Genomic DNA, 14,691 nt, shown 5'->3' with positions numbered 1-14,691 from the left:
AGCTAGTGAGCTGTGATCTGTGAATGCATCTCAGAGCATATACATTTTAAAAATTGGCATCTGACTAAATTAGTGAATAACATATTCACGGTGAATTGTTAAAAGGCTGTTGAGGAAATTTGGAGTCATTTCTAACCATCTGAGAATGGATGGCATGGGGCATAATGCTGGCCTAACCTTTATAATTAGATACCAAATACTAAGTTAAATGCAGCATGACCTGCTGTAAGGTGGGAGGTTTTATGATTCCATTCCCCCCAACCCCCAAAAAGTTTTCCTTGATTGCAATTCTGAAAATTTGATATACTCTCATTATATTTCATTTGCGTTTATGTGAAAATCAGAATATTTTTGCTCTAAAGGAAAGTGTGTGTCACAGACATTTAGAACTCAGAGGATCCAAATGAAAGGCTGGTACGCAGCAGACTCAAGATTCTGGTGTTAAAAAATTGTCTACAAATCACCCATTTACTCCTAGTTTGAAAGGAGTCACAGAATTGTTCTCTTAGCACTTCTTTTTTAAACTATTTTTTTATTTATTTATGATAGTCACAGAGAGAGAGAGAGAGAGAGAGAGAGAGGCAGAGACATAGGCAGAGGGAGAGGCAGGCTCCATGCACTGGGAGCCCGACGTGGGATTCGATCCCGGGTCTCCAGGATCGTGCCCCGGGCCAAAGGCAGGTGCCAAACCGCTGCGCCACCCAGGGATCCCCTCTTAGCACTTCTTGATCTAAATGTTTGCTTACAGATCCCAGTGCAGTAAATAAACTTAGAATTTTGAAAGTCAAAAACTCCATATTACAAAAAACTTTCTTCTCTTTGGATCTTTTTTCATAGCCTATATAATAACGTCGCACTGAAGAACTTCATCTTATATGCTTAAAGGCATTGATATTTTCAGGGAAAAGTCACCTAACCAGCTCTGAAAAATTACTAAGCTAACAGAGGCAGCCAAAACCAGAAAAAGGAAAACTATCAGGAAGAGACTGAATTCAGTCCTTAGATGTTTTACTATTAAGTTGCAAACTACAAACCAGCAGTGCCCCATAGGAATATATGTGACCCTCACATGTGAGCCATATGTATAATTTAAATTTTCTTTAATGCGGGATCCCTGGGTGGCGCAGCGGTTTGGCGCCTGCCTTTGGCCCAGGGCGCGATCCTGGAAACCTGGGATCGAATCCCGCGTCGGGCTCTCAGTGCATGGAGCCTGCTTCTCCCTCTGCCTGTGTCTCTGCCCCTCTCTCTATCTCTCTGTGAGTATCATAAATAAATAAAAAAGTTAAAAAAAATTTTTTTAAATTTTCTTTAATGCAAGGCACATTGTAAGGAGGGAAAACTAAACAGGTGAAATTAATTGTAATATTTTCTCTGCCTAATATCAAAACTATCATTTTACCATGTAATATAACAATCACTAACAGGATATTTTGCGTTATTTTTCTCCACACTGTCTACACCCGATGTGCATTTTGCACACTCAGTGCATCTCAGTTCAGACTAACCATCACTTCCAACAGTTAATAGCCACATTAGACAGCAGTGTAGCTCTGAACCAAAAATATCTCGCTTTCCTATTTTTAAAGGGCAAGTTGCCAGACAGAGGCAGGCAGTATTCAGAGAGTGCTCTGTGAGAGCAAAACTTAGACCAAACCAGTAACTTGAAAGAAACACGTACTTTCCCACTCTAGTGAACATTGGGACTTTTCTGGTTTTTCTTGAGCTGGGGCTGGGCCTCGAAGCGGACTGCTCAGTGTGAAACTGAAATGGACAGGGTTGCGGAGTCTTGAATCACAGGAAAGAGGCGTGCAGGGTTTTCCCAGAGAAAAGCATGCATCCTCTAGCTGCAAACAAACAGAATTGAAGGGGCGTGGAGGGCGGGGGGGGATAACTTATAATGCTTTTCCTGGGCTGGTTCATCATATTTACCTGAGGTGCCCCAGGAAGGATGAGGGGACACAGCTTTTGCAAAAGTGGGTCTGTATCCACTTTTTGGTTTGCTTGGTTTTCAGATCTGCCCTCCCCCAGGCGCGGTGTGGACCGTGGTTAAGGCCCAAGCGCGGAGAAGGCAGGGCTGGTGTCCGCCCCCCCCCCCCCGCTGCACCCCGCACCCCGCTGCACCCCGCACCCCGCTGCACCCCGCACCCCGCTGCACCCCGCACCCCGCGCCCCCGGCGGACCGCGCGGCCCCGCTCCTGCCCGCAGGCGCCCCTGCCCGCTGGGCTCCGCGCAGACGGGGTTTCCGGCCTGGCTCCGTGGTCGCGGGGCCGCCCGCCCGCGCTCGGGCGGGGGAGAGGGTGGGGGGGGCGCCGGAGGTCAGGGCCGGGCCGCAGCGCGCCGTCCGTCGGGGCATCCGGAGGCCAGTTCCGCGGCGCGTCCACACCCTCGCGGGCCCGCCGCTGCCTGCGTGCCGGGCCGGCCGCCGCTCCGGGCTGCGCCCTCCCCCGCGGGGACCGCGGCGCCCAAGGTGGAAATGCGGAAGTTCGCAGCGCCGCCTGACAGATGAGGCTCGCGTCCCGCTCGGCCAGCGCTGCAGCGGCCCCGCGGCGCCCCGCGCCCCCGCCGTCCGCGCCCCGCGCCCCCGGGGGCCGCCGAGCCGCGCGCGGGCCATGGCCACGCTCCCGGGCGCAGAGCGGCGCGCCTTCGCGCTCAGGCTCAACAGGTAAGACGCGCCCCGCCGCGCCGCAGCAGCGCACTCCCCCGGGGCGGGCTGCGGGGCGCACCCGAGGACCCCCCGCCCCGCCCCCGCCCCCGAGCTGCCGCGCGCGCGCCGGCCTCCGCCCGCTGCGCCTCCCCGGCACCGTCCCAGCCCCCAGCCCCCAGCCCCCAGCCCCGCCGGGGGTCCCGGGCCACCCGCGTCCCCGCCCAGCGCGAGCCCCGGGGTCTGACAGGTGCAGGGCGCAGGGCGCACGGGGGCCGCGCGGGGCTCGCCGCGGGCTTTTGCTTATAGACTGCGCCTTCCCTGGAGAGGCTGCTGGGACCTGGGGCCGGTCGAGAAGTGCTGGAAAGGAGACTTTGTGCTTCCCCAGGCAGCCGCTCCAGGACTTTGGCTGTTCCCAGCAGGGCTCTTTCTTTTCCTCCCTGTGGTTTTATTTTTATTTCTCCCTCCCCGCTACCAGAAGAAGTTTGGCTCCTGTGGACATCGCTATTTTTATTCCCTGGTCCAAAGGAGCCGTGAAGTGGAAAAAGTGATTTTTTTTTTTTTAAGACTCTCTGTTTAAATAAACAAAAAAAGGAAAAAAAAAAAAAAAAAAAAAAGGAATGGCCTGTGGCTGGCATTTTTACATTTGTAGCGCTCAGGCCGGGGACCAGGAGAGTCCACTTCGCCATCCAGTTCCTAATCAAAATCGCACACACTAAACGTAAGCGCGTTTGCTGCTCAAAGTTCTCACCGGAGGTGCTTTAGCTGCAGTTTTTCCTCCACTGGAAACTGCTGACAAGTATTGGGGGGGTGGGGTGGGGGCATTCTTGTCCTGCTCTGAGAAATCTAGACTGGTTAAAAGATAATATGAAACTGGCCCTGAAGGATCAACTTAGTATCCTAACTGCCCTCACTGCTCTAGGACTTGTGATTTTTCTTTTAGCTGAGCCTGCGAAAGGGTAGTTGCACAGTATGTTTTGCAGGGGGACAGCGTGTGGAGAGGTCTGAGCCACAAGGCATTAGGAGCTGGGAATAATCGGGCGGTAAGGACTTCCAGAAGGCCTACTGGGCCTTCTTGCTGTCTAATGTTCACCTGCTGTGTAGTTGTGGGCAAACTGTTTCTCTTACCTTACTGTTTCTTCACCCTTAAAATGAATTTGTTAATGTGTACTGTGTATTAATGTTGGAGTACCAGAAGTACTATAGTTAAAAGGTATGAAGTCTGTCAGGAATCTCCCTGGGGGAGTTTTTCTTTTCTTTTTTTCTGGTGCAAGCCAGAAGGGGCAATTAATTCATTTGGGGAACAATGGAATCAAACGGACGTTAGCAATGGGTGTACCACATACCATTGCTGTAGCTCCTTGGTCCCTGTGAATTTTAGGTCAGGAAGTGTGGCTGGGACACAAAGATGTTGGAGACTGTGGGGTTTGGCGGAGTTCACCTGGGAGGAGCAGCAGGCCCTGTGCTAATCCTACAGGCACTCTTGAAAGCAGTGGTGGGGTTGGTGTGGCCTGGTGGTTAAGAATAAAGGCCCTGGCTGGACTCAGACCTGCTTGCAGATTGGCCACCTCTGCTACAAACTGTGTGACACTGGGCCTGTTATTTAACCTTTCTAGACTTTGGTTTCTTTGCTTCTCAAGTGGGATAATCATAGGTCCTACTTCTTAGGACCTTTGGGAAGAGTGAGTGAAATTACGTGTACACAGTGCTTGTCGTGCTTGGCTCAGAGTAAATGTTAAACGTTAGCTGCCATCAGCTTCATCACTTTATTATCATTTTTCAGAGGCCAAGGCAGAAGGGTAGGAGAGGAAGCGGAAGTTGCAGAGCACTTTGGGCTGGGTATGACGATGCCAGTGGTAGGTTGGAGCTGCTTGGGGTGGACGGTCACCCTCCTATGTCTTCCATCCCTGTACTGAAATCACCAGACACACCCAGGGGAACTGAATGTGTGATACAATCTGAACAAAAAGAGCCCCATTCAAGCTAAGTATAAACGGTTCCCTAATCCTCAGGCAAGAATAAGGATTGGATGTTCCTATTTGGGGGGTTCTCTTTTCCCCTTTGAACCATTTGTGTCTTAGGTGGAAGAGTTATACTAAGGAGCTTAGCAGAAATTATTGTTCAAAGGAGTGGATTAGTAAGGATATACCTCGTATTTTTTTTTTAAGATTTTATTTATTTATTTGAGAGAAAGTGAGAGTGAGAGAGGGTGAAAGCAAGAGAGATCTCAGAGGGAGAGGGAGAAGCAGCCTCCCCACTGAGCAGGGAGCCAGACGTGGGTCTCACATCTGGGATCATAACCTGAGCTGAAGGCAGGTGCTTAACCGACTGAGCCACCCAGGCACCCCAGGACATACTTAGTATTAATATCATATTAAAGCCTACCATTTGTTGATCACCGGCTGTGTCCCAGACACTGTGATACATTTAATCTATTATACCACTGAATCCTTACAAAAATTCTAGAAGACTCACATGAAATCTCCTATAGAAGGAAAATGAAGCTTAGAGATGTAGTTTGCACACAGACGTGCAATTTGTTCAAGGCCCCACAGGCAGTGGTAGCAGAGATTACAAACCACTCCAAAGACTCTGCTCTTAATTGGGTGTGTGCTATGTTGATGCATGAACCTTAATAAATTTCTTTAAAAGCAAGCAGAGAATTACCTTTTTAAAAAAACATTGTCATCTCAGTAGCAGCACTGGCAAACTTTTCTGCGTTCTGATTGGTGTTTAAACCACCAGTGTGACGTTTTGCAATTTGGCAGTTGGAAAAGAAAATGTTTTCCCTTGCCAGCCTACCCACTGTTGAAATATGGCCATCAGGACATTTAGCATGGGTTCCTAAGTCTTCCTTTTCTTCCGCCTTTCTACTCAGAATGATACGAAATACCCCTTGAAGATGTTTGTGGGGGTAAAATCAATGGGCTTCTTCCAGCAGAAATGTTCAAACCTGATATATTAAATTTTTTATTTGTAAAGAGGTCAGTTCCCCCCACACCAACCTCAAGAAGGAGTGAGCAGAGGAACTCATAGTGGGAAAAGAATGTCCCGCACTGTTCCCAAATTCTGTGGCTTCCTGCAAGCAACATTGCTCAGTTTAGGGGCAGGGCCAAAGCAGAACAGAAACCTGGGAATACCCACCAGGGCCCATCCCCCTCGACTGCACTGGCTCTCCCATGCTCTGATGAAACCTAAATTCTTATAAGTTGGAAATCCATATGTTGGAAGAGTCCCATCCTGCAGGGCTTTTGTTTGTTTTGTTTTGAACACATAATTGTATGATGTAATCGAATGATTTAGGGTTAAATGTTTCTCTGGAACCCACCTTTCAGGGAGATACAGGGGGAAAGATCCACCACTGAGGTTTTCTGAGCTGGAGAAGTAAAATTTCATTTTGTGTCACGTACATACCTTCGTTTCAGTGTAATTGTCTCTGACTTCCTGTGCACCAAAGAAGCATGAGACTGAGTTAGGAAATTCATGATAATGTTTGCTTTTGGGATTTCAGACATCACTGCTTTACATGTCATAATACAGCCCTTGTACGAGCACCAAATCTTGTCAACTGCCTTTCTTACTGGCATTTAGTGCTTTTATACCTTATAAAAATTATTACTAATATTTGGAAAATTCATTAAGTGAAATATTGGTTTCTTTCAAACACAGAAAAGATAGAGAATTTGGCCCAATAGATAGAGAATTTGGTACATATAAATGTAAAATAAGGAGTCTGGGTAAAGAGAGCAAAAGTCAGAAGGCAGAAAAGATATAAATAATCTTCATATATCTACATTGCTTTGTTGCAGAAAAGGGACAAAATGTTAAGCAAAATAATCATCATTACAGAGTGATTTTATGGAAGATAAAAACAAGGAGCTAACAAAACAGATTATATCCAAGAATCCCAATAATTTTGGGCAGAAGCACAGAACCAGATGAAGGTACAGAGATTTTCCTGAAAAGTATATGCTGTTTTGTCTATGAAGGTGATGCAGGCATAGAAATTCATGTGTAAATGTGTGTCTGCCATGAAACAGTGCTGTTCTTTAGTGGTGATGACAGAGAGGGATGTTGGTGCTTTCTGGAATTGCTTCATTTGTAGGACATGTTTTAGACCAAGGGCCAACTGATGGGGCTTTAGGCAGACTCAAGAGTTTGTTCTTTCACATTCCAAATAATTTTCTTCCAAATTCTTGGGACAGCTCCACTTGAACTTTGGGCATTAAGTGCAATTGAAAGAACCTTCTGGGGGCACCTGGGTGGCTCAGTGGTTGAGCGTCTGCCTTTGGCTCAGGGCGTGATCCCGGGGTCCTGGGATTGAGTCCAACATCAGGTTCCCCGTAGGGAGCCTGCTTCTCCCTCTGCCTGTGTCTCTGCCTCTCTCTGTGTGTCTCTCATGAATAAATAAATAAAATCTTCAAAAAGAAAGAAGAAAGAAAGAAAGAAGAAAAAAGAAAAGAAAAGAAAAAAGGAAAGAAAAGAACCTTCCACCAGGGTGAAATTTTCTTCATTTGGTGTTCTCTGAGCTCTGATAGGTCACAGGTATGTGTGGACCTAACGCTCACTTCTATATGGAAGATAGATGCGTGATTGCATCATGTGGTTACCGTGGAAAGAAAATATAATTGCATCATGTGGTTACCTGGGGAGAGAAGTAGAGCTTAAGGGACTGGGTCTCCCATCTCAGCTCCCCAGACGGAGCTAGTGATGGAATGGGGTGATGTTTCAAGCACCCCATCTTTCCATCCTCTTTAATAGGGACCTTGAAGAGGCAGGGATGTGATGCTCAGACTTTATGCTGAAGAAGACTAAGAAACAGGAGCACTTAGTTCTTTTCAGTGGCTTATTCATGTTTTGGTCAATTGGAAAGAGTTAAAGCAACAAACTGTACTATCCTGGTTCCCACAAGGGTCTAGTCTAATTTATTAGCGATCAGCAGCCACAAAGGTTCTCTAGGGTCTAGGGAAATGCAAGAAGTTATTTGGTTGTGGTAAGTGTAGTCCCTCTGCTTCTGGAGTTCGCACTGTAGTGCAACAACTGTTGACAACGGGCTATATGGACAACTTGGGGACAGAGAATAAAAACAGCCTGTTATCTCTGAAAGTATATATGAAGGCATCTGCATGCAGGGGTTTGGTGAGATCAAGCCAATTGGTAAAGTTGGCACAGAGTGTTGTGTCCCACTGCATTCAGATCAAATGCAGGACCAGAAAGGCAGAATTGGTGGTAGCAGAAACAGTTTCCCCTGCTCTCTCTTCCTTTCATCCATGTTCAACATGAGAAATAGGAAACAAGCGAAAACGTCGACCACACAAAAATTACAGCTGTTCACATTTGTGTGTATATCCTTCCATTTTTACAGAAATAAGATTGTGTTGGGCATGCTACTTTAGGATTTGTTTATTTCATTATTATTTTTAAGATTTTCTTTTTTTTTTTTTGATGGTGCAATGGAATTATTTTTATTTTTTTAATAAATTATTTTTTTATTGGTGTTCAATTTACCAACATACAGAATAACACCCAGTGCTCATCCCGTCAAGTGTCCCCCTCAGTGCCCGTCACCCATTCACCCCCACCCCCCGCCCTCCTCCCCTTCCACCACCCCTAGTTCATTTCCCAGAGTTAGGAGTCTTTATGTTAAGATTTTCTTTATTTATTCATGAGAGACACACACAGAGAGAGAAGCAGAGACATTGAGGGAGAAGCAGGCTCCCTGTGGGGAGCCCGATGCAGGACTCGATGTCAGGACCCTGGGATCACACCCTGAGCTGAAAGCAGACACTCAACCACTGAGCCACCCAGGTACCCCTAGGATTTGTTTTCATTTTAAAATATTGTGAGCAGGGCAGCCCCAGTGGCACAGTGGTTTAGCGCCGCCTGCAGCCTGGGGCGTGATCCTGGAGACCCTGGATCAAGTCCCACGTCAGGCTCTCTGTATGACGCCTGCTTCTGTCATGTCTGCTTCTCTGCCTGTGTCTCTGCCCCCCCACCCCGTCTCTATGAATAAATAAATAAAATCTTTAAAAAAATAAAATAAAATATTGTGAACAACTCTCCATGTCAATCAACCTAGATCTATATTATAACTCACATAAGACTGTAAAATTGCACTGATTGCATAGACAATGATTTACTGAAAACATTTTCTATTATTGTGCCTCAAGATAGTGTCCAGTTTTTCACAGTAATGTACAGAGGTTGATGGGGTGTCTTATATATACATCTTGACTAGTGCAAATGCTGCCTTAAAAATTTCTAGGGTGGTGTTGCCTGGTCAAAGGAAAGAAACATGTTTCAAGCTTTTGATACATGTGGCCAAATTGCCTCCCAGAAAAGTTACACCTATTTATGCTTCCACCAACTACCCTAAGAGTGATCATTTCCTCACATTGACACCCCCGCTGGGCTTTATCATTCTTTTAAATCTTTATCTGCAAGCTTGACCCCTGCTCTTAAATGTCTCTTACCTCTTCCTGTTTAGCTTCTCTGCCAGGTCCCTGCATGACCTCTGAAGTCATGCTTCAGAGATTAAAACAGTCATACATTTCTCCTTTTTTCCTTTGCCTAACATCTAACTAAAGATGGTGGTAAACTCTGTCTTAGGCAAATGCTCTCTGCCTTTGTTCATTGAATAGGTGGGTTAATGATAAAGGTAGATTGTTCTAGCAACTGAGTTCTTTCTTGATTCTCTTTTAGACTCCAGTTGTCACACTTTCACTCCCTTTTTTCTTTAACAATCTAATATATCTGTCCTTTGCATAAACTCTTGCTCTTTTAAGTGAAATGGCATGGAGGGAATCAGAATCTGTCTATCACAAAACAAGACCCAGATGATGCAATTCCCCTGGACCCGGATATAGATAGACTGGACTTCTTTCACACTTTTTTGGGTTCCTCATGCTCTAGGATTGGCTTTATGTTTACATACCATATTAGTGTCTCTTTGCTCAGAAACATCCAGGGCTTCACAAGTGCCTCTTCTTATCATTCAGAGGATAAAATGTGTTGTTCTATATAAAAGGCCAAAAATAAAAATAGCAAGCAGGTTACCTGACGGTATTTCTTGGAAGTAGATTAAGAAATGCAGAACTGGGGCACCTGGGTAGTTCAGTTGTTGAATGTCTGCCTTCAGCTCTGGTCATGATCCCAGGGTTCTGGGATAGAGTCCTGCATCGGGTTCCCTGCTCCATGGGGAGCTTACTTTTCCCTCTCCCTCTGCCTGCCATTTCCCCTGCTTGTATGCTTTCTCTCTCTCTGTGAAATAAATAAATAAAATCTTTAAAAAAAAAAAGAAAGAAAAAAGAAATGCAGTACTGTAATCAATTTCTTTCTCCCAACTCTTAACTTTCTAGTGTGTGGATGAGTTAGGAGGCTGGCAAATCCTAGGCTCATAAGTTTGAGAGTGTATTTATGCATGCACTCCAGCTAATGAGGGTGACTCTGTTCTAAGCACTGCACCAGGTCCTGGAAATACAAAGACAAGAAGTCGTGGCGTTGCCTGCAAGGAGCAAGGATATGAACCCAAAATTATGGACTGGGAAAGAAGGGACCCTTCCTTTGCCTCCTAGCCCTGCCTTTTGGGGCATTGTGCCTTTAAAGTGGTCATTTTGGCACTGTGCTCCTTATTCTAAGGATCACAACAGTATCTAGAACATTCTTGGAGATCTTTTAGGATTGTTCTCAGAAAAAAAAAAAATAAGCTCAGTGGCATGAAATCTTTTTCCCTTGAGGGAGAATCTGCTTTTTTTCTTACTTGGAAAGTTTCAAAAATACAATAAATACAGATAGGTAGTAACATGGCAGGTACCTGAGGGCATAAAACAGAATGAGCAAATGTGAACATTGGGTCACTTTCTTTTTTTAAAAGTAGGCTCCACAACGGCCTTTATCTCACAACCCTGAGATCATGACCTGAGCTGAGACCAGGAGTCGATGCTTAACCAACTGAGTCACCCAGGCATCCCAACATTTGCTCACTTTTGTGTTAGATATTTCTAAATGAAAAAATTTACAGATAAATTTGAAGTCCCCATATTCTGCTCTCCCATCCTTTTCTTTCTTTTCCTCTTTCAGAGGCCAGCACTACCACCAAGTTGTACTTTTAATGTGTGTGTGTACCTATCCATAAATGATATATTGTGTGGTTTCTGGAATGAGACAAAGTCATTAGCATTTAATCAAGCCTCTTAAATGCATGGCATTTCTTTTGTGAAATTACGAAAAAAACCAACAACAGGTATTTAAATGTGTACAATCTGGTCATGCTTTTTCAATCATTCCTTATATTATGGTCACATTACTCATTTCCTGGAAAAGCCAGGAAATTTTTTAAAAAATTCTTTTTTTGTCTCTATCAAATGAATGTACCCATGATTTGCATTTGACCTGAGATAAGAAGTTAAGTTGATAACATGTTTATTTTTAAATAATATGTTTTTAAATTTTTAAAAAAAAATTTAAAACTTATTTGAGGGAGAGAGAGAGCAAGCACGGGTGGGATTAAGGGCAGAGGGAGAAGAAGAGGGAGAAGGAGACTCCCCACTGGTCAGGGAGCCTGACATGGGGCTCCATCCCAGAACCCCGAGATCATGACCTGAGCTGAAGGCAGACACTTCATCAACTGAGCCACCTAGGTGCCCCAGTAATATGATTTTTAAAGCATAGAATAAAGATTCTGTCTTTGCCTGGACATTTGGTTAGAGAAAGTATGTAGATTAACAAAAGAGGGTATAGTGCTTGCTAAAAAGTACGTGGTTCTTCTGGCATTGGTGTAACTGAGTGGTCAGGCTGGATTATCCCCTGTTTAAACAGGGAGATGTAATCCTCTGATGCACCATACCTCATGTGAGAAAAAGTGGGAGGAATGGCCACAGATAGCAGGGCTGTCTTCCAGGTCTCTGCTTTGCCTTGCTGGGACACAGGGCAGCGCTCCGCAGACAGCAAACCCCTTCTGTGGTGGAAGTGTTTGAGTTGTCTGGATTTGGTTCTTGGTTCTGTACTTGAGCTCTCACCAAGAAGATAACCCCTGGGGGTTCTGGGTCACTTGGGAATCCAGAGCTGCGTCAGGGCCCACTAAAAATGTACCTCATCCTGCCGTTTCACATAAATGTTGTTTTAAGACAGTGGTGGCCATCTGTTCTCTGTGGGAACAAAGTTGTCACCTCCCTGTTGACATTCTCACTGGCTTGCTTCACCTACTGGTATTGTACTCTTTCATTCCAAAACACTGCCTGTTCTCACAAGATCCCTTTGGAAGGGGTATCCAACTTACCTGCTGTATACTGCTCCCTATTTAATAACTTTATTCAACTCACAAGAGGTTTTTTTTTTTTTTTAATTTCCTATAACTTTCTGTGGGCATTATGAGAGGGGAAAAAATAACAACCAGTATTTGCCCCCCGGAATTCAACTGGAGTGGGGAGGTTGACATAAGAGAACACAGGAGATGGAGTTTGTGTGGCTGGGTGACGGTTAGGGCAGGAATGTTGACAGAACTTGGGGTGGGGTAGGGGGAGTTCCACAAGCCCTGGAGGGGTTTAGCCAGGCCCTGAGGGACAAGGAGGTTAGTGACAGGTGAAACTGGTATAATAGGAAGAATAACTAGCAGTGTGGAGAATGGGTGGGGTGGGGGAGTTCTGTGAGATGGATAAGGAGGGGGCTGCAGTCATCGTCATTGTGCAGTGATAAGGTCTGGGATTAGGCTGGGGTCATGAGAAGGGAATGAAAGAGGACTGTGTCCACAGATACTTCAAAGAGAATCAACAGGACTTGAGAAGCACGTAAATATTTATTTGCTTGTGTCAGGAACGTTGGTTGTAGCCTACTGTGCACCTGGCGGTGTTCTAAATGTCAAGGATAGAGCCATGAGCAAGACAGACAAAGTTGTTGTTTTTAAAAAAGTCATTTTTTGGGGTGCCTGGGTGGTACAGTTGGTCAAGTGACTGACTCTTGAATTTGGCTTGGGTTGTGATCTCAGGGTCATGAGATTGATCCTGGAGTCCAGCTCCATGCTCAGCTCAGAGTCTGCTTGAGATTCTGTTTTCCTCTCCTTCTGCCTTTCCTTCCGCTCATGGGCTTGTGCTCTCTACATAAAATAAATAAAATCTTTAATAAAAAAAAAAAGAAGTTATTTTCCAGTGGGAAGATAACAGAGTAAACCAGGAAATAAACAAGGAAATGTCAGGTAAAATAAGTGCTCTGTAGAAAATGTAAAAAGGTCATATAGAGAGTGTGGATACTTGGAAAGAATGGTCAGGAAGGCATCCCTGAGTGAGTAGATACCTGAGGCTGGGACCAGACAGGGGAGGAAGTGGATGAGGAACAGCCTGTTAGGGTGAATCACAAGTTTAGTTGGGGGCATATTAAGTCGAAGATGCATATTAGAAATTCCTATATAGTAGGAAATTGAGTAGTAGTTGGAATTTCCTACTATGTTGTTTTATTTAGGAATCTGAGACTCAGGAGAGAGGTCAAAGTTGGATCTATTTAAATTTGCAAGTCCTTATCATGATATTTTTCAAAATGGAAGAAAATACTAAAATTACCTTGATAAGATTTTGACAGCCACAAAGCTGTATGTCTGGTATGAAATCACTCTGACTGAAAAATGCATATGTATATATCTCCCTATTGAGATAATAGATCAATACATATAATAAGGAGGGGACCAGAAGGACCTATGCCAACCTATTATCAGCGTCATACCTGGTAGTTGATGATTTTTGTTTACTGACATGTGAAGCGTGTGCATGTATACATGTGTATTTTCCAAATTTTCTTCGAATTTTTATAAATGGAAAAGGTGAGACTTATAAAAGAGATAATACCAAGATTTATATTCTGGGGAAATTGGGTAAAGATGGTGCCAATGAGTAATTATGAAAACTTGGAATTGGAGTAAGTTTTGAGAGAACAATTTGGAGAGTGTTTAAGAGAACATAGTAGACTGCACCATGATGTAGAGCTAGCTCTTCCCTGTGAGAGGATTTTCCTTATTGAAGGTGATGTGGTCACTTCGAGGTGAAGCTTTAAAGTATTAATGAGAGACACACACACACACACACACAGAGAGAGAGAGAGAGAGAGAGAGAGAGAGGCAGAGACATAGGCAGAGGGAGAAGCAGGCTTCCTGCAGGGAGCCTGATGCAGGACTTGATCCCAAGATCACGACCCGAGCCAAAGGCAGATGCTCAACCACTGAACCACCCAGGTGCCCCCGAGGTCAAGCTTTAATGGCCGGCCTGGCCTTTGCCATGCCACCTTTCCCCTATTCTGCACAATCAGCAATGTTCTAGACTGGTCTGTTCTCCTGCGTCCTGGAGCAGAAACAATTAGGGCAAGGCCAAACTTGCTCTCTGGAGGTCTTTATTTTTATAAGCCACTAAGATATTTGGATTATTTGTTATCACGGCATCACCAAGCCTACTCTGATTGATACAGATAAGCATGAACTATACAACATTTTTATTGGGTAGCTTGAGGTATGGCCTTGGAGCTTGAATGATAGGTCAGAATGAAACATATTAATTAGGAAGTCATCAGTGAAAGTGGTAAAGTATGGTGGGAAGAGGAAAATAATGGGACTGGGACATGAGCCACTTGCCCTCTGGTAGAAGAGGGAAAAGGTACAAAAAGAGAGGAAGAAGAATTTGGCCCAGAGATGGCAGATAGGCTAGTGCTAGAAAAGCGAGCTAACCGGGCAATTAAAAAGGTCAGAGGACAAAGAAAGAGCCATTGGATTTTTTCCTTGCTGGTGGTCAGTGTAAACGTCTGAAACAGCAGTTTTAGCAGAGCTGTGGGGAAGGAAGTCAGATTTCATAGGGTTAGAGGGGGAGTCAGTGCAGAGGAAATGGAGGAAGCTGGTAGAGACCACTCCTTTAAAAAGTTTGGATGCGGCAGAAGAGAAAGTGGGACAATGGTAACCAGAAGGTTCTAACAAAGCTTTGACTTTTACACAGGCTCAACACGCAATGCCGGGCAGAGCATGCTCTCACCTGAGAGGGAAAGGACATATAGATTTTGTTCCCATAAAATAAGTCTTACAT

General features: G+C 45.0%; 1 protein-coding gene across 2 annotated transcripts in view; it reads left to right on the top strand.

Annotated features, from left to right (window-relative positions):
* Positions 1-2,384: 2,384 nt before the first annotated feature.
* The window catches only part of DOCK8 (dedicator of cytokinesis 8), a 227,655-nt gene continuing 215,348 nt past the window's right edge, over positions 2,385-14,691 (top strand). The window contains exon 1 of one of the 2 annotated variants that reach the window (XM_072762059.1): positions 2,385-2,662. In XM_072762059.1, coding sequence (XP_072618160.1) covers positions 2,610-2,662 — 53 coding nt within the window. In that variant the 5' untranslated portion in view covers positions 2,385-2,609. Of the gene's footprint in view, positions 2,663-3,498; positions 3,685-14,691 lie in introns of those variants that run through there. The other variant, XM_026001584.2, reaches the window with a different exon arrangement.

The sequence above is a fragment of the Vulpes vulpes genome, chromosome 1, assembly GCF_048418805.1.
Source record: "Vulpes vulpes isolate BD-2025 chromosome 1, VulVul3, whole genome shotgun sequence".
NCBI lineage: Eukaryota > Metazoa > Chordata > Mammalia > Carnivora > Canidae > Vulpes > Vulpes vulpes.
The sequence above is the reverse complement of the archived record's forward strand: the minus strand, read 5'-3'. Positions and strand labels throughout refer to the sequence as shown.